General features: G+C 40.0%; 2 protein-coding genes and 1 long non-coding RNA gene across 6 annotated transcripts; 1 reads left to right on the plus strand and 2 right to left on the minus strand.

Annotated features, from left to right (window-relative positions):
- The first annotated feature begins 441 nt into the window (after positions 1-441).
- LOC5517467 (inactive histone-lysine N-methyltransferase 2E) lies at positions 442-19221 on the plus strand. Of its 4 annotated transcripts, none has more exons than XM_032361857.2 (24): positions 442-1873; positions 5106-5258; positions 6536-6611; positions 8613-8731; positions 8803-8850; positions 9089-9169; positions 9348-9406; positions 9519-9658; positions 9731-9769; positions 9980-10207; positions 10358-10464; positions 10566-10683; positions 10774-11100; positions 11899-12354; positions 12548-12863; positions 13129-13283; positions 13427-13550; positions 14157-14884; positions 15489-15774; positions 16269-16370; positions 16542-16643; positions 16989-17096; positions 17802-17944; positions 18314-19221. In XM_032361857.2, exons 2-24 carry the CDS (start codon positions 5242-5244, stop codon positions 18563-18565), a joined length of 4131 nt encoding a protein of 1376 aa, XP_032217748.1. In that variant the 5' UTR covers positions 442-1873; positions 5106-5241; the 3' UTR covers positions 18566-19221. The 4 variants fall into 4 exon arrangements, with proteins under 4 accessions (XP_032217748.1, XP_032217744.1, XP_048584518.1 ...); XM_032361856.2 differs by having other exon boundaries at positions 443-1873; positions 6533-6611; XM_032361853.2 differs by lacking the exon at positions 5106-5258 and having other exon boundaries at positions 6533-6611.
- Positions 2502-8513, minus strand: LOC116601169. Its single transcript, XR_004289928.2, has 2 exons — positions 6736-8513; positions 2502-6637 (listed from the first exon to the last, which is right to left on the minus strand). It is a non-coding gene; the product is annotated as an uncharacterized LOC116601169 (long non-coding RNA).
- LOC5517401 (peptidase M20 domain-containing protein 2) lies at positions 19033-22928 on the minus strand. The gene is made up of 4 exons (XM_001637354.3): positions 22057-22928; positions 21058-21270; positions 20388-20657; positions 19033-19994 (listed from the first exon to the last, which is right to left on the minus strand). The coding sequence occupies exons 1-4, from the start codon at positions 22397-22399 to the stop codon at positions 19621-19623; spliced, it is 1200 nt and encodes a 399-aa protein (XP_001637404.1). The 5' UTR covers positions 22400-22928; the 3' UTR covers positions 19033-19620.
- Positions 22929-23079: the final 151 nt, after the last annotated feature.

Raw genomic sequence — 23079 nt, forward strand, 5'->3', positions numbered from 1 at the left:
TCTATCCATTGCCCAGAAGCGAAAAACAGCCTTTCAAAACCACGATAAAAGATATTGCTAATGATAACATACTCAATATTGAAACCATTTCATTCTTTTAACGTCACTTTACTTCAAAAAGATTCGGGTAAAAGCTTGCATTATAAAGCACCTCTCCATCATGGCCTTTGCGTCCATATTTAAAAAAAACATTGGAAAAAAAAGCATTTAATGCAAATATTCAAGCTTAGTTATATTAAAAATAATGCTGAAAAGTAATTTTATCTAGGCAAAGATTCTGTTGCTTTTTATAATGTGGGAAATATAAAGATGGTGACAAGCTTTCTTCTTTTTAAACATAAAAAAATTAGATACTAGGGATTTTATATCATAATTCTGTTCACTTCGCGCGCGTCTGAATTTTACGCGCGCGAATGAGGTCTATACAAGCTGCCCGTGTTGCATGCCGGGATTTGCATAATGAACGAAGAAAGGTTGATGCGCTCCCGTGTGTTTGATAACCTGGCAGGGAATTTCTAATTGCCAAACATGAAGGAAAACGAATCAAGAGGAATCGATTGCCACCTTTATTGCACAAGGAACGGATAATACCCGTAGAAGCTTCAGAAATGAGTGGTGTTTACTTGGAAAATGAAAATTATCAGGAATAACCATTATTTCCGAGGGATTTGAGTACCCGAACGTCAATTATGATAGATGGAGCTCTGAGCAGTGTACAAATTCTTTTGGAGGGAGATCTCGTGTATATTGATGAGACATTCGCTATGTAGCAATGTTTAATTATGGCTGTGAGGGAAAGCGCTGTTGGGACCGTGTCCGTACTAACATAGAGCCGAGTTTTGGACCAGAGAAACGAAATTTTTTATCTTGAACAAATCGTGCTTTGTGTTGATAACACGATGAAAACAGGAAAAACCGGTTTGCCGGATATTGGGAAATATCACACCTTTATTGTCTAAAATCCTTCACGCGTGCTGTATGCGACAGGATTTATGCTCGTAGTCTCATCAAAATGAAGGTTGTTTTCCTGTACGATAAACCAACGCTCGGTTCTTTTAATTTATGAAGCGTGTAGCGCTTGTCACGCGGCATTTTACCTGTTCTGAAAATGTATGTGCCATGCATTATTTGTGACACGTTATTTTTGCTTTGTCATGGTCTTGACAAAAGCGAAGGACATATTTGCATGTGGACAAAATAAATCTTGGATAAGGTATTCAGTTTCCCTATAAGATACTTGTGGAATATTTACATTTCGAGCAAACCTCGTCTTATTTTGATTGTATTTCTACGATACATTTATAACTTTAAAAAGACTTGAATTTCCCGTCGTTATGTTTCGCTTGAATGACGACGATGCGGTTGCTTTGAAATGAATGAATTGAATAGCGATTGTAAATTATCTTTAGTATCAAACGCTGACTTGAAGTTTAGCACAGCTTAGCGGTAATTTTTTTAACCTAGTTGTGGTAGGCGCTTTAGTGTAGCCTTCCATCCCTCCTAGTTGTAGATTACGACTAACGCGGCCTGCCACGCTCTGTGTTATGCCCTCGTGTGACGTACGCAAGTGTATTATTGTATCACGTGATGCCTTCCTAACACGCATGCGCTCTTATGCCTTGTTTCCTGTTCGTTGGTCGAGCAAATGGCGAAAAGTAAGGGAATTTCGTAAGCCAAAATAAGCTGGTAAACAACTCCTTTCGCGGCAAAACGCAATCATTTAGCAAGTGGCAAGCATCATAGAAGCATTGAATATATATATTGTTTCGTTGGTGGATATCTACGTGGAGATATCGGGGTGGATTTGTGTGGTGTTAGCCAGGGTTTAGATGACTGTTAGCAAACTTACTAGAGCATCGTGCGACCTTCCAAGGTAGGTTCACCATTTTCCCACCAATTCTGTACTAAAAAAACACGTCTCATGGTAATTGGTCGACATATTTAGCCTCTAAAATCCTGTATTTAAACTGATAAATTCCATATTCTGCGATGTTGTTAACATTTAATGTGTGTTTATGACTGGGAGACTGGCAAACTTTGGTCTATTTTCAAAACCTTTCCACCTAAACTTGTGAGAAAAACACTCAATAATTTTAAGCAAATCACACTCCCTGACCCTTTTATATGATTTCCCTGAGTGTTTTCTCTGGATATTTGCTTTGCTTCAGCGCAGAATTCAGAGAAAAACAATTCGCTTTGACGAGGGTACAACCTCTTACGATGACGAGAAAATCGACATATGCGTTGAGCTTACTCGTAATACTCGTAATAAAGTAATGGTAGAAAAGAACGGTGTTTTTCCTTTCAGTTTAATGAAAATGTGATCTTGTATTTCACTATAGACCCTTTCTAAGTCGGAGTTCAAAGCGAGCATCTAAATTTACGAATTTCCAATGTTATTTTAGCAAGACCGGAGACTAGGAACTATGTATCTGTGTAATAGGGAGTTCACCTATATCCACGATGTATTCTCTAGAAGATTATCATCCATAACCCAGAGCTTTTATTTAATCTTTATTTTAACTTTTTCTACATCGTAAAAAACGTGTACTTGGCACTCGACATCTCGCCACATATCTGGTTGAAACGCTTTGTTTTTTAAAATATTTCCCTCGCTTTTAGCCGTCAAAGAAATTGGATTTATTGCACATTTTTGTATTAATCTATTCTGTGGTGATTGTTATCATTATGAAGATTGTTTCTTACTCTACTGCCTTTCTATTTTATCCCAGCGTATTTCCCATGTGTCCGTTCGCCATGTTGTTTTGATAAAGTTGGTCGATCCACAAAGTGAAATCCGACACCCCACTACCATACGATTGAACATTTACTCGATTTCTAGCCAGATCTTTACGGCCTTGACATACAATGTCGTAATTTTAGCGTGGGAAGTTCCCTTGTTATGTATATTTTATTTGGTGGGGTCTACGCTGTCGGATAAACTGTCTTACGAACGAATTCATCTCAGTAGCTGGGGCGGGCCTTTAAAACGAACCTCTCGACACAAAATACTATATTCTCTTACGTATTAACATAGCTCCCCAATCTTCTGCTTGTAATTTGTCCCTTGTTCTATCCAGATAGGCAATGATTTCTCTTCTAGTCGATGATTCCCTTGTTCAAATTAAGTTATCAATCGATTCTACACCAAAAATCTACATTCAAGAATACCGTGCGTTTTTTTGTCGGAGGTTGTGTCGCGAAATTAAGCTGTAGTGGTATGATTATCGTGTCCATTTTAAAGGAGGCTTTTAGGGTTATAGTTGCGGAATTAATGGCGAGTGTCTTGCAGTGTTGTGATTAGTCGCTTTCAGGGTTCTCTAGTCGCCATCTGTCGTGTTTGTCTCTGCGTTTCTCGTCCGCTATCATTAATGTATGGAAAGTTCGCACATGGCAGCTAGCGAGAGTGGTTTCGCTATCGAAACTCAGTTCCCCCCATAAGTACTTTCGCTTCTTCGAAAACTATGATCTGAGGCTGAATAAATGATTCTAGGAGAAGGGAAGTGTTTGGCGAACGTGTTGGCCACGGCAGCGTGGTCTTTCGAGGCTTTTGTGTGTTTCCTTTGTGATTGTGTTGTGTGAATACAACAGGAAGCGAATCAGCCCACAGCTTTGCATGTTGAAAAAAAAAACATACTGAATCTTGAAAAAAAAACACGAATAACAAGAGACTCCATTCGAGAAACTGCTCTTAAATCGCGTTGATATTCATGTTTGGGTAGTAAATTCGTGAGATGCTTTCTGTAGAGCCCTACTAGGGTTTTCAATTACTGCCACATGTCGTATGACATGCCCTTTAGCCCCCGAAAACTCTCTCATTTCGTTTTTGCCTCGGTAATAATATCTTCTATGACACTGGCAAAATTTTGATGGTTACACCCTAAAACTTACTACAATCTCGAACCAACTCTTCGTTAATATTGAGATGGAAACGAAGCTGTTGATTTTTGCGATGGGTATTCATCGCTGTCGTATTCATTTCGTTCCAGACCAAATCCTCTGTGGAATTAAAAAAACCCTTGTATTTTTGTTACCCTCAATTGCGCACACATTCCTGCTTGGTTTGTCCCTTTTGAAATCTAACAATGTGTTATCGGAAAGAATTTTCGAATACATCGGGAAACGAGAGATCGAAGCAACAAACATCTCAGTTGTTTACTATTTCTTGCGGATATTACTTGTAAAGTACGCGATGCAAAACCCAATGATTTCATAAATGAAAGCTTCTTGTATTTCGCAGTGTGGTATCATGGAAGGCCCACCAAACTTATTTCACTCGCATTTCAACCATAACTAGGGATTTCGGTTAGCCAAGGTTATTGGTTGAAATGCACTTATATTTGGTTTCCACATGTGATAGTTGCCTAGGACTATGTGCTGATTAAAACACATTTCGATCTCCTTCTTCGCAAGGCTTATCGCAAGCTTTTATCCACGAGTATTTTTTTTTATTTTAATCTTTGAAACTTAAATTAAGGCACGGAACTGATCGCGTTTGGCAATGACAACGGGAAATTCGACCCTGCCTTCTCCGCTTATTTTATGTGAAGCTGTTATTATTTCTTCTCATTACAAAGACCTTGTTTTTAATTACTTCGATGTTTTGCATTTAGAATATCAGCTCCCAAACTACCTGGTTGATGGTTGAATTAGAAATGTAATTTAAAGACTTTGCCTTACCAAACACTTTCACTGCAAACGAATAGTCCGGTATTCCCTTCATCTTCAAAACAATACCAATATTTCAAAATAAATTTTTAATGTGACATCCACGGATATATATATGCCTTGTGTCTTCATATCTACAGGCTGATTGCAGCAATGAATGATTGAACTTCCATGCAGTCTAGTGATCCTCATTAAAAAATACAACTAGTGAACTTTCATGATCATTAAAAGAACCGAATCGGTCATTTCTGGCATTCAAATATCTCATAAGCATCTATGAACGACTCTCTGTCATCCAAGCTTGCTTTGCCCTTCACATATAGAATTTCTGTAATTTTCTATGTTGTCACTGTATGCGTAAGCCGTGTAAACCATTACTTGTTCCCTGGGGTTATTTTAGCTCTGACTTACCCACGTTCATGTTATTTGCTCGCTAGGTTTTGTGGCAAGCTTGTGCTGGGGATCCATTTTGGTGGCAGCTGATATGATGGGGGACTATTATGGTCTGCCCTTGAGTGACCCCATCCTTTCTAGTACCTTCTAAATATTGCATTTATTGGCAAATGTTCACTCATGACAGCAGGCACGGAGTAAGTATGCTTCCAAGCGATTCCTGCCCTTATCAAGAAACATCTTATATAAAGAAGACACCGTAGTCCAAATAAAACAGTTTTTATGACTTGAAAAAAAGTGTCACTCAGAATTCTGTTACTGATAAATAAGGGAACACATTTCACCAAAATAGATGTGGAAGCCTCTGTAACCTTTATTAACATTGTTTGTTCCCATCATTGTTACTTTCGATAAGAAAATACTGTATGGGCTGTTTATTTGTACTTCTTATAATCTTTGAAAAATTGCTAGTATTTCTTGCTCTAGTAAATGAAAAAGAGCTGTTTGATAGCTTTTTTTCATCACATCTCCCCTGTCTCACTTCCCCTTTGAAATCTGTATTTAAGCCACCAGAGAATGTTTATTATCCCACAAAATTATGTCTGGCACTGTTTAAGCATGTCATTTCATGGATTTTTTATAATGAATTTTTCACCCTTTACTTTCATCCTTTTTTTGTTTACAATTTGCTGTTGAAAAGCAGGATTTGATTTACAAATTATTTGCACTCAATATAATGTGTAGCTAGCTTTCCATTATTCATTTTTGCTCTCTTGGCTCAGTACATTTGAGTGAGTGAGTCTATGTAAGAAATTTGAATTAGTGATCCAGTAAGAAATGTTGCTTGGTGCAAAGTTCAGATCTGTGGATAACCCCTGTTGAAATCAGCTCTACCATAAGTACAAATATATATATATTTTCCCATAGTAACTAGAGATTGTATTGAAGGATGACATTATTCATTCTTTTGTCTTCTTTCTGTTTTGGCTTGATTTTGCTTCATGTTTCCTAGTTTAAGCATCTTAAATTACTGGGGTGTATCAAATTCATCCAACTAGACAAAATAATGACTGGTATGAGATCAAGGTCTGCAACTTGGAATTTTGCCCAATAGAGGTCAATCTTAAGGCTGCAGCCTTTTATAATTGTTTCACATTCCCTTTGTTACATATGCACAGAACATTTCTCTTGGACCACATGGGTAAAATGATATAAAATAAAAAGCATAATGAACACTTTCTTAACCTAAACTACTATGTTGCTGTCAACTTTATATATTTTGTTATGAGCAAAATAATGTTATTGCACTAGGTTTATTGACATTCTAGTTTTGCTAAGTATCAAAGTCCCTAAGATTTTTACTGTTTCTGTGGGTGGACAATCACTGTTTACATTTTTCTCTTGAATTCTGTGCCTGTCATGCTGTGGTTTGGGCCCTTTGTGAGAATAATTTTTGGAAATCTCTCTTTAGCAGCCCAGACCCCGGAGAATCTTCAAATGCAGGGAGAATGCCAAGTGTTGTACAGCCCCGTCATCACATACCCTACCTGGTGAGTGACGTCTCAACTGAGGTTAGCTACAGAAAAGTGAAAACCAGCATTACTTGCATGTAACTTGCTCGCCATGCCATCTTTGCACATATATGATAACAGTGACCGGAAGTACTTATCACACCTCTATGATCTGTTTTTCAAGAGTCTCCATATTTATTCTATTTGCTTGCCCAATTGCCATGCTGCATTGTACAAATTTATAATATTACAACTTGTTATTCTATTTTTGAATGTTTACATCACTATGGCAATGACAAGTAATATGTTTAGATAATGTATTGGGAACTTGGAGGAGTGCCCTGAATTTCAGCCCAGCTCAAATTATTGCTTAGTGTTCTGACTGATGCATTTGCCAGCACTTGTTCTGACTGATGCATTTGCCAGCACTTGTTCTACTCTGTAAACTGTCATGCAGAATTCCTAAATTCATTTCTGTGTAACCAATCAACCGAAGCAAACAATTCACAAAAAGCAAGCTTTCTTTTGAGCCACATAAAAGCCACTCTTTCTCAAGGTCAATAAAGCTCTCTTTTGTAGAATTAGTTCTTATGAATGGTTGGAAATTTCACAGCAGAGTTTTTCCCTAAGGGATTGATTTATTGTTCTATCAGTTTATGCTTGTTTTTATTCAAGCACAAAAAAGGGATGACTCATCCAAGCATTCATTGTAATCTTGGCCAATCAGACTGCGCGTATCTAATATAACTCTTCGTGGGTCATGACACTGAATGAAGCATGAGCTTTAGCATCTTTTATGCACCTAATACATGTCTGTTGTTAGTTGTAAAATATTTAGTAGTCCATTTTTTCAATGACTGAGCTTCCACACTGCATTTTATCACAAGTGATTACTTGGTCACTACAGGAGCCAATGGCTATGCTTGTTGAATTCTGGGTTTCATGAGTCTTAAGATGCTTTGCTTTGCTGAATGCTTTGCTTCTAAAATTCTTTATTTATGGTGATTACTTTACTCAAAACAAATATAATTTTGAACTAGTAATATATAATCTATACCCTTGAATTCCTTATTGTCTTTTTTGTTTAGAAACTGATCTTGTTGGTAACCTAAACACATCATATCATCTGAATACTTTGATGATGTGGTCAACTAATATGCATTTTGGTAATAAATTAAGCCTGTGATCTCAAGCAGTATTTGCATACAGCATCCAATAAGGTTTAGTTGTTATGAAGAACTAGTATGAACTAGCATGTCCTGAGTGTACTCCCATGATTATTCCTGCTTAGACAAACAGCCTAGCCATGTAGGATTAAACTCATACCAAGCCTTAAATGACATTCACAGCATAATTTTTCCCATAGACTTTCAGTCTTATGGCTTTACCAATCTTCAATTAAACATACAGCAAAACCAGCATGATTTTTGCTCCTCTGATTGTCATGTGCCCATTATATAGCCCCTGGTGAAATGTCTAAGCATGTTGTAGACTAATATTTCTGTTTTGTAATATTTCTGTCTGCTGTTATAGGTGAATGTGTCTCAGTTCATTCTGTTGATTAAGATTTTATGAAGTGGTCTAGACAAGTAGAAAAGATTTCCTAGGCAGTGTGGTCAGTCCTCTTGCATCATCTTTTTGTTTATGCATGATCTTATCATGATGAATATTTATAGCCATCATGTGATGCGACAAGGTCTGGTATAAGCCTTTAGATCCTCAAAATTATTATTTAATTTGAATAAATTACTTTTCAATCCACCTGGTGTTGAGGACTTTGAATTAGAGACCTGATGAAGCTGAAGAGACTTGATGAAGCTGGGAGGAAAATCATATGTTAATTAACAACCATTTGTTCTGATAGTTTACAACTCTGTATTCACACACAACCACTAATTTTAGCCTTGATGAGTGTTTATTCATCTAAAGCTCCTTAATGATTTATATTTGGTTTCAAAAATAAAATGAGCTGACTTTTTTTAACCAATAAAGTCACATGTTTGCCTGTATGTATTGACAGCAAGCCTGTTATCTTCTCAGGATCACAATTATGGTCAACCCCCACCTATGACCCCGCCTGACTCATGCAGCCCCATTCCCGAAGACGTTGACACTGGCAACGAGGAAGAGGGGGACAGCGGCATCACTCGTTGCATTTGGTATGTTGTTTGTGTTAAGCCTGTCTCTCACACTTGTTACATTCAACTGACCACATCTCTGTGTTCTACAGCGGGTACAATCATGATGATGGATACATGATCTGCTGCGACAAGTGCAGGTTAGTGCCACACTTATGTGTAGACACACCAGAACCTTGCACGCTGTCAGACAAATGACCCTCTGCCTGTCATATCCTGAATTTCAAAATTTCCAAATGATTGTTTCATCTTTTGGACAACTAAACTTTTCTTAGTTTCCTTCTTCCATCTGCTCGAGCTCAGATAGACAAGACAACTTTGACGTCATCGTTCTTATCATGCTGAGTTGATGTTTTATCATATTGTGTTGTTTTGTAGTGTCTGGCAGCATATTGAGTGCATGGGTATAAGTTCAAAAGCAGTGCCGGATAACTACCTATGTGAACAGTGTGACCCAAGGTACGATCATAAAACAAAGCCAGCTAGCTCAACTACCTTAACACGTGATAACAAGTGTCAACAATGAACTAGTTCAATATTACCTGCATTCTCATGCTGTAAGTTACCAATAGCTCAAGATTAGAGCTATTTTCTTCCTTCCTTTTTTAATCAAACATTGTTTTATTTATCTCAACAGACCTTTGAACAAGGAACTTGCTAAAGCTATACAATCCAGGAAACGACAAGAAATGAGTGGTATGTAGGGAGGAAGTACTGTAAATCAAGTTTGTCTGGTTGGATTTTAAGCTGGCAACAGTCTTGTCTTTAGTCACAAGGTGCTTCAACCATTGATACCTGTTTTTTTTAGATGATGATGAAGACGATGATGACAGTGAGGAGGAGGGACAGAATACCACCTATACTGCTGTCTCCAACACCCCAACCAGAATAACTCTCACAGCAAAAGTCAGCCGTCAGAAGAGAAAGAGAACTGTAGGCAAGAATAAGGTATAGTTTGGGTCTCTGGAACCATTTGGTGGTGTATTTTGTGATTCTAAATCTTTATATTTGATTCTCTAGGTGGACAAGGAAAAGGACAAGATGAATAAGCGAAGAAAGGTTTGTGTATATTATTTCTAATTGAATAACTCACCTGTCTTTTTTTCCTTAAGGTTTCAAAGTACAACCTTCCTTTGTATTAAAACGAAAGTCAAACAAAGCTATAGAATTAATATCTTTTTCTCCTGCTAGCTTTTTACTTTGTCCTTAATGATTTTGCATGTGATATATATATATATTTTTTTTTCTTAACATCTTTTCATTTTCTAGCACCCCAAGCAGAGGTCACCAAACTTTTTACCTGTTGATGAGGACACCAACATGGCCTGGGACAACAACTATGCTTACGAAGACTATGAAGAGGCAGTAGAAAACATTTATAGTAAAGAGCTTGAAGACCTGGTGCTAAGTGTCAAGGATGACTCCACCAATGGTGTGTCAGTACCAGAGGGGAATGTGCAGTTTTGTGAAGTTGTGGACGTCCAAAGGAATAACAAGGTTTGAAGATACATTGTACATAGCTAAATTACGTAGTCACACGAAACCTTTTCCTCCTCCACCTTTCCCAGAAGAATAAAAGACTAAATTATGGCTGTTTTTTCCTATTTTTAGAATTTATTGGCTAACCAGTTTTTTATGTTTCTCTAGGGTCTTGTAACTACTGAAGATTTGAACAAAAACCAGTTCCTCATTAAATGCAAAGGCAGAATGATGCTTGGTTCTAATTTTGAAAAGGAAAATCAATTCTTCAAAAGGTGTGCATTTAAAAGGACATGCAATGTACATACTGGACTGCTGTTCTACCATTTTGTATCAATTGCATGTTGTGTCAATGTAACGACCCATTTTTTTTTAGGTACAGTCCTCATGTGCTATTTTATGACAAGCTGGACCATCTGTGCTTGTGTGTAGATGCTCGTACTTTCGGAAATGATGCACGCTTTGTTAGGAGGTCTTGTTCTCCTAATGCAGAGGTAGGAACAAGTTTTGGAAGTCTTGGAAAAAATCTCAGCTTTAGTTTTCTAGAATTTGCCTGATATTTTCTTCTTCACTACCTATTCCAGGTGCGTCATTTCTTCTCTAATGGAAAGCTGTGCCTGGCTTTATTCTCTCTTTGTCCGCTGCCCAAGGGGGCAGAGATTACAATACCATTTGAGCACTCTTTGCACGAGTACAAGAGTCACCTGACATGTGCCTGCTCCCAGGACACCTGTGCTGTTGTCAAGTTTAACCTCCGATGCCAGCAGCCTAACCACAATTCACAAGACAAGCTGCACCAGCAGTTCTCAGCACCATTACCAACTGCTGACGATAGCAGTAACTCTGGACACCACCACCATAATAAGATGTCACCTCTCCGAATGGCCCTGCCTGGCCACAATAGCTTCCATGTAAGTTAAAAAAGTAAAAAAAATGTACTAGTATCAAGTTGAAAGGCATTCATGTTTTAGAACCTAGACATTTAGAGAATGCCAAGATGTCCACCATTTTTAAGTGTTCTACTCAAAGAATATATTCCCAACAGCTGATTATATATATTTTCCATCTGAGACCAGTTTTTGGAAGGGTTCATTTCAAAGTCAATATTTATTTTTGTTTAGTGATCGAAACAAAATTTTTGCGGTTATAAAAAAATAACTTTGTACCTAGAAACAAAGAAAGGAATAAAACTCTCTCTTTTAGTGAAGGAATTGTTTCTCAATGATGTAAAGTTGGTCCGATTACAGCAGTATTCTTCTACCAATTTCTTCAGAAACAAACAAGAATCTTATCGAAGAATGCTTCATCTAAATTGTGTTGTTAACTTGTATCTAAATCAACAGACCCATCTAAATCCCTAATAAAGATAGAACATCATTTCAGCACTCTTTTAGTGTAAGTTTTATTTCTCTACCATGTTTATTCTGGTTATTAACCACTAAAAGCTGGCCCGATAACAGCAGTATTCTTTTTTATCCAAATAACTACCGTGGACAAGAATATATGCTTCTTCATGACTTTCCTGCTTCAAAAGACGAACATTTCTAATGTAGGGTGAATTGTTCTTTGAGTTGGGCATTTGTACTTAACTATGAAGGGGCGACAGTACTTAAGGGTGATTGTTCCACCATTCCATACCATATTTTCCCTGGAGGAATAACTAACATCTATTCTTAAATTGTTATTTAATTTGATATTCTCCTTCACAGGGGGACAGTGATTCAGACATTGAAAACAACCCAGATCGATCCCTCGAGGGTGAGAGCCAGCACAAAAAGCTCAGCAGAGAAGAAAGGAAACTTGAAGCCTTAGTAAAGCAAATAGAGAAAATGGAAAAGAAAGAAAAGAAAAGGCAACAGCCAACAAAAGACCATAGACTTATAACAAGGACTCCATCTGAAGAAGGAAAGATCTTGCAAAGGAGTATAGGTCCAAAAATCTCTAAGCGAATGAATCATAAGCGAAGGTCCAACGGTGGGTCTGCAATGAAGAAAAAACGCCCAAGAATGTCGAGTTGTTCATCCGAGCCTCACTCTGCAGATGAAGCTAGCAGCTCTGCATCAACACCCACAACACCTAAGACCGTCTCAACTATTCCTGAAGAAGCAACTTCTGTCACACCCTCAACATCCCCCAGTAGAAATTTCCGTTTCCCCAAGACGAAGGTGTGTGTTGTATGGTATTTTGTCTGTATGTGTAAACCACAGCCAGTAAAAAGTGGAGGGATACCATACTAGAATGTGATTCTGCTAGGAGAACTGGTATAGTAGTGATCTTGTCTTGCCAATTTGTTAAGGTCTTGTTTAATCTTGATTCATTTGCTTTGTTTCATTGATTGAAAGTTTTTTGTTGTTTCAGATGAAGGATGACAGCCATGGCCATCCTCTTAAACTTATTATCAAGACAGAAGGAGGAGAATCAAATGCTACATCCTGTCTAAGCTCTCCTTGCAGTCCACGGGAAAGTGAAACTGAAACCAAGCCAACACCAAGCATTGCAAGCAGCAACAGCGACATTGCCATGGATGAGGAGGCTGATGGTGGTATGGTGGACGAGATGGGTGGTTCCTCCATGGATGACCATAGGTTTATGTCCCTTGCTGGTCGACTTGCTGAGTTTAGTAGTGTTGCTAGCAGCGAAAGCAACACTCCTAGTCCATGTCCATCAACATCAGGTAAGGGATTTCTCCCCTTCCAATTATGATTAGAAGTTGTCTAGTATATCTTTGACAGTCAAGGTGATGATACTTTTTTTCTAGTGATATGTTTTACCAATTGGAGTGATCTAACAGTTATTTTGCTTTGCCATCTTAATGAGAGCATATATTTATTGTGATACCATAGATCATGTTTGATTTGACAACTACTTTGACAACTACTGTGTAATATTATTGAATAAGGAGAATATAGTGGCCCACTAACGACTCCTTTTCACTGTAGCATCACCTACCTGTTCTGAGAGCGTGATGAATGGCTACCCACCACTAGTGTCCAGTGGGCGGAGTCCTGGGCCGGCACCTGGGAGCCCACTCTCTGCGGTCTTGCATGGTCCGCAAGCATCCAGATCTAGTCCGCTGTACTGCTCCCTCAAAAAGGTTAATGTTCTTACAAACAAATTATCTTATTGAAACTTATAATTCTTTAAATTGATAAACACCATCCCAACAGCATCACTCAGAAGTGGTGCTGGCCAATGACTTGCTTCCCATTTATAATTGTAATGTCTTGGTATTTGCAGCGCTGGTTATGTCAGTTCTTATATGGGTACAATATGCCAGAAAACAAACCACCAAATGGCTTAAAGCAAAGGGTTCCTGTTTCACCAATCAGTGGTAGCAAGAGCAGCACAAGAACAATTAAGGGTACATAATCTAACAAAATATTGCAATGCATTCTGCCCAAAAAGTTCAACAACATTAAAAGCTGTCCAAGTGTGTGCAAAACTACCCCCCTCCCCCCCATTTTTAAAGGCAGTTTTCAAAGTCATGATAAAAGAATGTTTTGTTTGATTTTTGTATATCTATATGATTAAAAACATGTTAATGAGTGCAGGGTCCCTGTGTATTAATGTTATCCTATTTATCCAGAAAATAAAGCTTTGTTAACAGACAGTTTCATGATGTTGCACGCGCATCCAAAATGCAGCAAACTGGCGGGCCACAGCTGATCCAAAATGCGAATGAAAGGGAATGTGCCCCCAAAACTCTGTGAACAAAGCACTCTGACAGTATTTTCTATAGCTTCATCTGTAAAGTCCACTTGTTATTTAAGATCAGCAGTGGCCCTCAAGTCTGTGGCATTTTGAATGCACGTGCAACATTGTGGAAACAGTTTATATTCTATGGCTTTAAGGTATCTTGACATAAATAGGGGGCCATTGTTGATTCCATTTTGTCATACCTGTACCCTCTATCCTTGAGACATAAACCCTTCTGCACTACAACTAATATCTTGGGTCTATTTTTTAGAGCCCTTGCCATTGAAGAAGAGACATCTCAAGACTTTTCAGGACACCCCAGTCACAGATATGTGTTCAACAACATCATCTCTGGCATCTACTATCAGCTTTTCAACTGCACCAACAGTCAATCATGTGTCGAATCGACCCTCAGATTGTCCTTCTAGTGAACTCTTGTCTTCTCCACCAAATATAAGTACTTTGGTTATTACTGCACCAAGCGTCATAACATCTGTGGCATTACCGGAAGAAAAGCAGTCTTTGGTACATGATTTAACACCAAGTGAACACCAAACAAACTTAGCAGTATCAGTCTGTGAACCGGGAAACTATTCACAGTCATTACTTGGCACTTATTCTAGACAATTAGACACGCGGACAGACCAGATACATGTGGATGCGAAGCCTGAGTTAAGGACACCTCTTGTAACAGCTGATATCTCACCAGAGCAACCCTCTCCAAGATCTGAACTTGAGAAAAGGGCTATTTCGGATTACCAGCCCTTGACTATTAATGCGAGCTATCACAGAAGGCCCAGTGAACCGAGAATAGTGAGTCCAGCTGGGAGCTCCTTGGCGTCACCTACCTCTATAGCGACTAGTGTCATTACGGGTGTCACTGGGTTGCATCCTGTCACTGTGTCCCACCACCAGCCACTAAGTGTTATTACTAGTCTGGTGTCGGCATCTGTTAGCAGTACCACTGATATGCAAAATTCTACCCCTGGAAAGAAAAAGGTAATATTTTTGTTATACTGTCTTTTATTCCCTTGCTCACATGACGGATTTCCTTTGAAACAGAACATAATTTTATTTTAAGGGGGCTGTCAGCGGCTTTATTTTTATTTCAACAACTATAGGGTTTATTGGGGAAAATTTGCTTGCCATTTTTTTATTTCAACAACTATAGGATTTATTGGGAAAAATTTGCTTGTCATTTTTTTTTTTATTTCAACAACTATAGGGTTTATTGGGAAAAATTTGCTTGCCATTTTTTTTGTTTCAGCAACTATAGAGTTTACTGGCAAAAACGTTCTTGCCATGTTTTAATTTCAGCAACTATAGGGTTTATTGGGAAAAATTTGCTTGCATTGAATTATCTTCAACTCTGTAAAGGTTTAATTTTACACTATGCTATGTTTTTGATGGTTATTTTGTTATAATGTGTCTGAAGGAAATATGATCTTTCAATTATCTTAACCTAAAGGTTGAGACAGATATAGAGTATCTATCCTTCCTAGATGCCTAATTTATATATAATTTCATCTTAAAAACATTAAGGTAACAGTTCTGCTTCCATTGTCCTTTTCTACTCTTTCTCACCAGTTGTTGTTGTTCGTAGGTTTCTTTGCTTGAGTATCGCAAAAGGTCCCAGCAGCGTCTATCTGGTGACAGCCCAAGGTCCACCACAGCCCCTTCAGTCGTCAACAGTAGCCTGTCACCTTCTTCCACACCCTCCAGCACACCCCTTAAGGGAACTTCAAGTAGCCCTTTACAAAACATGTCAACCTCAAATGTGGACTCCCATACTGGTGTGAGCCAGATATCCACTGCAGGTGGAGTTAGCAGTACTAATGGGCCTTGTCTTGAACCTGTCAGTCCAGACGATGATGATAGCCATAGTAATGGTAGGTGCAAGGGACCTTGCCTATCACCATGACACTCTTGTAATCACCTGAAACCCAACTTGAGTGTAAACAGCACCATCATTGCCACAAGCATCAACAAGACAGAGGAATTGTCATGTAAATGATTGCAGCATCCATCAACATGATACCTAGTAAGACCAGGCAATGATGTGTGTTTCCAAACTCTGGTATTGTTTGCACAGAGCGTTGAGTTCTGTTGGCCTGTTTAAATCAAACCCAGAGCCAGACATCAAACAAACAAAACAAAAACAAATTGTTTGACAAGATTAAAGATTTCAAAGGCATCTTTAAAAATTATTTATGAAAATGTATAAAAATTACCATTTCCATCATCTTAGTTCCTATGACATCATTTGTAATTTGGATTTGATAACCAATGAATTAAATTTTGTAGGTAATTGAATGGAACGGTGACTGGATTCACTTAGCAGTGTGACTATTGGTTGGCCCTTATGTGTAGTTATCTCTTGCAGGTTCTTTTCGCTCCTCTAGTAGCCTGACGGCGACGTCAACCTTGCTGACTGGTAGTCCCAAGTTTGGGTCCCTTGCTACCGTGGATCCTGTCCTTAGAAAACGTGAGTGTCAGTGGTATTCTCATGTGTTCAGTGAAACCTTTATGTAACAGAAATTTATTACATATAGACACCTAGATATGATTGATATATTTCGGTCCATGGATATTTGTTAGTGTGTGTTTACTAGGTGTGGAACTATGGTGGAATTTACTTTTGTGCCTACCTCTTTAGAGCTAGTTCAGAAGAACAAAGAGATGCTCACAAGAAAGCAGGAAGGGATCTCAAAATTCAGCAAGCAGCTCTCAGCAATTATATCAGAACAACTTCAGAAAGGTGAGAGAATAGAAAAAGGACAGGAGTCGTTACCCTAAAGCTGTGTGGAGTAGTTCCTAAAATATATTTTGTTATTTTTATATTTTTTCTGGTTAATAGAAATCTACAATTTTTCTGCCCCGAATTACAATTCTTATTTGTATCAATTCTTATTGATATGTTTTCAAACCCTTTTCAAACTCTTAAAGTTAAGAATCTCTCCTCTAAATCATCATAATTTAGACCATGCTACAGTACTTAGACACTTATCCATCGAAGATTTGCTTTGTGAACAGATTCCATTATGCACTTATCTTTTATGAAATACCTTGTTCTTAACACATGCGCTTTATCTTTCCTCCTCAGATGCTAACTCATCCCCTGGTAGCAACAGCACTAGGTCCCCGTCTACAGGGTCCCACTCTCCCAGCGTGCCTCCCCCACCCCCACCCCCACCGGAGCAGCCTGGTAAGCGTACGTGTCATTTTCTTCCTTTGTTGTTTTTACTCGTTCTGCTTCAGTGGCCGATCACTGGGCGACTGAACATGTGGGTTTTGCTACAGTTCGTTCAAAGGGGCCCTCTTGTCATTCTCTACTAACACGAAAGAAAGAAGAGACGAGAATTTCCGGTAGCCCCTTCCTGTCGCGCATTGTAAGGCACTATTTGAGGAATGTCTAATAAATTGTTACTGGGCAAGGATTTAATTTTTCAACTCGTGCGCTCATGCCTCATGTTTTTCCTAAAGTACATCGACTATTGATGTATTTTGAGGTTTTTTTAAAAAATTATGCGCATAGTTATTTTAAATATTGCTTCGTAACCAATAACAAAAGAATAAATGAATGAGAAACCGTAGAAACAAGAACGGTCATAATAAATGAAAACTCATTATTGCCATTTCCGGTTGCGCCTAACGGGATCCAAACTACGTAAGCAAAACACTAAAAGGGACAAAAAATAGTGCCCAAGGACATAGGTAGTCCTGTTTCCTTTCGGTCGCGTTTAGTCAACTAGTTCTCATCTGCTCCAGTGCTTTCATTTCCATATTTCGCTGCCAGACTTTAGCTCAGTTTGTTTCTGATGTTCCTCTCACCAGGATTATCATCTGCTTGAGTGCTTTTATTTCCATATCCCTGCTAGACTTTAGCTCAGTTTGTTTCTTCTGTTCCTCTCACCAGGTGATGCCATGGATATCGAGGACGAGGAGGGCCAGCCTAGTGGGTCTAAGATTCTTGTCAATACACCCATCGCACCCACCCGCTTAGCGTTACCACAGCAACCGATGAACCACGTGTCTGACTACGCCCAGGTTCATTCACAGGTATGCACCGGTTGCAATTTCTCACCATTTTACACTTTACGACTATTCCTGTTTCACCCGCAATAAGCTCTTAAAACTCAGTCATTCTTTTGATGTTGTTATTTGACTGTCGGCAAAGGCAGTGGCGGTTAATTTGAGTGGGCAGAGTTTGAATGTAAGTCAGATTTGGAAGCTTTGAGATACGATATTAATAACCCTCACAGTCACACTTCTACGATAAGTTGTGTGGGCTGGGGTGGTGGGTGTGGGTTCGCTGCTAGTTTTAGAACCGATTTAAGAGTACGGCGGCTAATTGAAGTGCCTGCATATGTCTAATACATTTACCGCAAACATTTCAATCTCATCTTTTCTAATCTTTTCTATCAACAGCAGCCGCCGCCAGATTACCACCTCGCCTTGCACCAGCAACACCACCACCACCCTCACAGCCAGCCCTCCTTGCTGGCTCCTCTCATCACTGTGCCGGGACAGCTTCCCACCCCCTCTCAGCCGCAAGGGACGCGCATCAGCCAGCCCACCTACCTCATGCCGCCGAACCAGGGCGTGCCCTCACACGTGGCATACCCACCATCCTATGCGCGCAAACCACCCTCACAAGGCGCCAGCTATTACAAGCAATGACAGCGTAGACCATAACCCATTGTACATAGTCATTATTATACCTCGACTCTTGTAGAGTTTACTGTCATTAGCATTGTGGGTCCTTGTGCTTCTTGATTTCTCAGACACTTTTATCGATACCGTTTGACCCCTCAATTAGGGGTTTAGCCAAGGTTTTGGTTTAGGATTAATTGTAAAGATGTTTTGCTGGAGGCGTTCGCAGGTTTGCGCCGCCCAGATTGGTGTGAATAAGGAGTGATGGTTCATAGTAATAATTGTATCTTAAAGCGATGTTTGACTGGATTCAATAAGTATTGTAACTGGTTGCGTAGCAACCGTTACCGTGAGCCAGCGAAAAGGTTTCGCGAGGTCGAACTCTTTGCTTGGTCGAACTGTATGCAGAAACCAACGGAACTCTTGCTACGCAGTCTAAATGACATATTGTAGAGGTACACTTCGTGGTGTATTCAGTCACAACCAGTCAGGCATCAGAAGAATGCTTTATTTTTTGCAGTTATACATTGAAAGTGGCGGGGAGATAAAATAAGTTTATTAAAGACATTCGTAAAACAAGTCCCCTGTTATATAACCACACACCATCCAAAATTTACACCGTTGTATTTTAAGATGGTTGTATAGTGTTCAATAAATGTACATGCCGTATACCGGCTATTTTATAACCGTGTTGTGAATTTTGTGAAACTGAGATTTTTGGTGAAGATTGGCTGCCTCTCACTCAGAGCCATATTGAAGAATATTTCAAGAGAAGTACTGATTTTGTAATCTAATGTACGTTAGATTTGATGTTTTCTTTACCTAAAATACAAATCCTTTTTTTCCCCTAGATTTTTCACACCAATAGCAGATGAGGAATAGCTCTTCATCAAGGTCCTTTAAAGATAGTACGAACGCTTTTTTTTGTAGGGTTGCCTGATAACCTAGTCAAAGAAGTGTAGCTACTTGCTAAGAGCAAAAGCTTCCAGAGATACTACGTAATACGAGAATACGTAATATGTATTCTTGTATTACGACGTTTGAACGTAACACAACACACACAATGTCTAAAACGCTTTGTTTCACGACTTCCTTGCAAATTGCCTCTTCATCTCAGCAAAAGTATCAGGACAACATATCACATCAATGGTCGTCATTGCCATCGCCTTAGCAGCGATCAGAGTCTTCTGGTGAGCCACATCGGTACCGGCGGCGGCCGTGAACCCGTGTGAGTGGTTCACCTCCTTTGTCTCGATACCGTACATGGGGTGAATGGCGGGTAGCACTTGGGACACGTTACCCATGTCAGTAGAGCCACTTCCCAACGTGGCTGCCTCCTCCTTGGTAAGAAATTTCACACCAAGACTTTCTGCATTGCCTTGGTAAAGTTGGACAAGTTTAGGGTTGTGTTTGACTGTTTTGTATTCCTCCTTCCATGAAGTCTCAAGACTGCATCCTTAAATTCAACAAACAAACAATTGTCGCTGAAAAACACATGAAATGTCGTGGACGACTCATGAAATGTTTTTTTGAAACACTTCTGCCCGCGTCGTATCCGAAAAGTTTAGCCAATGAGTTTACAGTTTAATTAAACAGGATAGATCGGCCTATGGTCTCTCGAACGCTTCACTAGTTTCTATATATAGGTCACCCTCGATAACTCCAAACGACATTAGAGAAGTCGAAACTGAACCACAAGTAGTCCGCCACCCCTTACAGTTATCGAGATAGTGACTTAAAACTAAAAGATAAAATCCTGTATATGGACTTGACGCATCCATTCTAAAAGTCCCCCGTCTATTTCTTGTGCCTGCACCGGCTTATGTATGGCTTATGAGCTCTCACCAACCTGTGGCTTGTGCGGCTCCCTCAAAGCACGCCATCACTTTGTGCTTCAAAGTCTCCATGTCTTTGTCATCTTCGGTTCGTACAGAGTACTCAAGCTTTGTTCTGTCCGGTATTATATTTGGTTTGACCCCACCCTCGACGATTATGCCGTGCACACGCCAAGCTGGTTTCATTTGCTGTCTCAGGGTACTGATATTGTTATATGCCATAATGGCGGCGTCCAGTGCATTGACTCCCTCCGAAGGGAAAGCTGCTGCGTGTGCAGCATGGCCTGTGGTGGACCAGGGAGTTGTGAGTTGACGAAGGAAAGTTCGAGTGGGGAATAAGGATTCCTGTGGTTGGCTGTGAGGAAAGAAGGCACCACCACAACGTCCCCTACCCCCCCCCCCCCCCCCCCCAAAAAAAAAGGAAACGCTGTGGTTGTGACGGTGAATCCGATTGGACCCTAACTTAAAGCCATAAGCATTCTTCGGTCACGAAAAACACCTTTGAAAGCGCCCGCAAAAACCGCTGCCGAGCATGCCTAATAGGAAGCCCTGGATCCGCTGGGAACGAGAAAACGATGGCGTAATGAAAAAAAAAAAAAAAACTCTTGCAGCCGACTCCCCGTCGGTGTTGAGCGGGCCATTTTCCAACTTCGCCCGAAAGGGGATCATTTTTTTTATGATTACCTTTATAGATGACCTCAAGTGTAGCACAAGAAAGAAACGAGTGTTGGAGAACATCAAACGGGCATGGATGAACCATCATGGCAAAGTCGACCTCGGAGAAGCATCCACTGTCCAGCATCTGTATCTTCCCCCCTCCAGACTCCTCTGCGGGAGTACCAGCCACGAGGAGATTACCTAAAGGTTCCTCGACAGAGTCCATAGCCGCTTTGATCCCTGAAATAGCAATAGATAAAGGGGAGCATCGTTGGAGTTTAGCATCACTGGCGGCCATCCATGGGGACCACCCACCCAGCTCCCTACATTACTATATTTACTACAACTGTAGAAAGAGGGTATATTGTATTATTAACCACGCACGGTCTATTGGATAGCGAGGGCGGAGGCTGTCTGTCACAACCACTTCGTTTTATTTAGCCCCCTCTGTTACGACTCGTGACTTGTACGACCTTTCAAAAAAAGGGCACGTAACAACCGCCTGTGAATAAGTGTCTGGACTCCAGCGAAGTTAAAACAACAACGTCTCCGGCTGGGCTGCTTATGATTTGTCATCAAACATGAAATGTACCCAAAGCGCCATTCAACATAACAAGACTCTTTCCAATATAATAACCTCCTTAGTTTTCTGTGCAGTTATAGTTGATCTAGTCTAAAATCCCTCCCTAAGAATGCTGAAATAACTTGACAACTCCTGGTGAAACTAGCCTCCATTGCAGGCGTTTTTAGGCAGGCGTCGAAGGGAGGCTAGGTGAAACGAGATCGTTACGCCTGCTGCTATCCTACAGCCCGTGCGCGCTTCTCACCCTCCACATGCCCTACAACAAATAACACACGTACCACCAACTAAAGTTGGTTAACGGTTACCTAAAGTACAAGAAAAAGGCAAAAAATACCACTAAGCATACTAAAACTCGCAAAAATGCGGACATTTTGTAGTTCAATTGTGGCACAAAGAACGGAAACAACTCAACAAAGAGCACGTCTCGCAGAAGCAAAACCCACCTATAGAAGCAGCTACCCCTGCCTCGGCGATCAGATTATGCCCGCATGCATGCCCTACAAGAGGAAGGGCGTCATATTCGCAGAAAATCCCGACACACGGACCTTTGGGGATCCCGTAACGTGCCCCAAACGCCGTATCCATCGTCCATTGCCTCGTAACATCGAATCCTTTTATAGCGAGGTAGCTTGTTAGGATTTCATGAGCATTTCGTTCTTTGTAGGCCACCTCGGGATGCTTCCAGATGTGTTTGTTTAATTCATGTAGTTCGCTTGCATTTTTATCTATTGCTTCGCATGCAACCTGTTTTAACTTGAGGACAGTATTTTGGTCAACCCCCGCCATCGCGAACTCGAGTAATTCGAAAAACAATCGATAGACGTCACACAACACTATCTTATTTAAATCTACATTCGGCCTGATAACCTTCTTTGATTCGACCTTAGAAACAAACTACGCACCGCTAATTCAATACATTTCTCGTGCTTATTTTTTTTATCCTTGATACACGAAACTGACAACAGGGCACGTAGTGTTAGCCTCCTGTGCTATATATATTCAGAGCTCGAAATCTCTCGGAGCCTTGAGAAACTGGAGTATCCGTGTGCTTGTATGTTCTCCTCGATGGTCATTCGGAATTAAAGAACCCACCTTTAATCACCCCTCCCGTACACCAACACTCGCTCACTCGCTGGGTGACTTTGACCCCACAGTGAGTACTCCATGTAGGTTAGGGTTAGGGTTAGGGATAGTGACTTTCATGGGATCACCAATGAAGTACTGAGTAGTTTCGTGGTGACTTGATTGGGTGACCTTGGTGACCTTTTGACTCTACTACTGTCCGAGCATCCCAAATATGTCACGCAACACATACATTGATTCGCTTACAACGCTCATCACTTTACTCCTTGGCTTACTCCTTGACTGCGGATATTAAGCAATGCATTTATCGAGTAAGAAAAAAAAAAAAACACTTGAACGGGCTTGAACGTGCGGAAATGTACATTCAAACATTTGCCCGCCCA

Source organism: Nematostella vectensis, chromosome 1 (assembly GCF_932526225.1).
Source record: "Nematostella vectensis chromosome 1, jaNemVect1.1, whole genome shotgun sequence".
Classification (NCBI taxonomy): Eukaryota; Metazoa; Cnidaria; class Anthozoa; order Actiniaria; family Edwardsiidae; genus Nematostella; species Nematostella vectensis.

Bases quoted from the DNA above. Each gene is read 5' to 3' on its own strand.
- LOC5517467 (XM_032361853.2), top strand. From the start codon at position 1,830: ATGACTGTTAGCAAACTTACTAGAGCATCGTGCGACCTTCCAAG. The intron at 8,732-8,802 runs GTATGTTGTTTG...TGTGTTCTACAG, and splicing joins GGCATCACTCGTTGCATTTG to CGGGTACAATCATGATGATG. The intron at 16,644-16,988 runs GTGAGAGAATAG...TTTCCTCCTCAG, and splicing joins ATCAGAACAACTTCAGAAAG to ATGCTAACTCATCCCCTGGT.
- LOC5517401 (XM_001637354.3), bottom strand. From the start codon at position 22,399: ATGGCGGGGGTTGACCAAAATACTGTCCTCAAGTTAAAACAGGTTGCA. The intron at 21,271-22,056 runs GTGGGTTTTGCT...TTGCTATTTCAG, and splicing joins AGGGGTAGCTGCTTCTATAG to GGATCAAAGCGGCTATGGAC. The intron at 20,658-21,057 runs GTAATCATAAAA...GGTCCACCACAG, and splicing joins ACTTGAGGTCATCTATAAAG to GCCATGCTGCACACGCAGCA.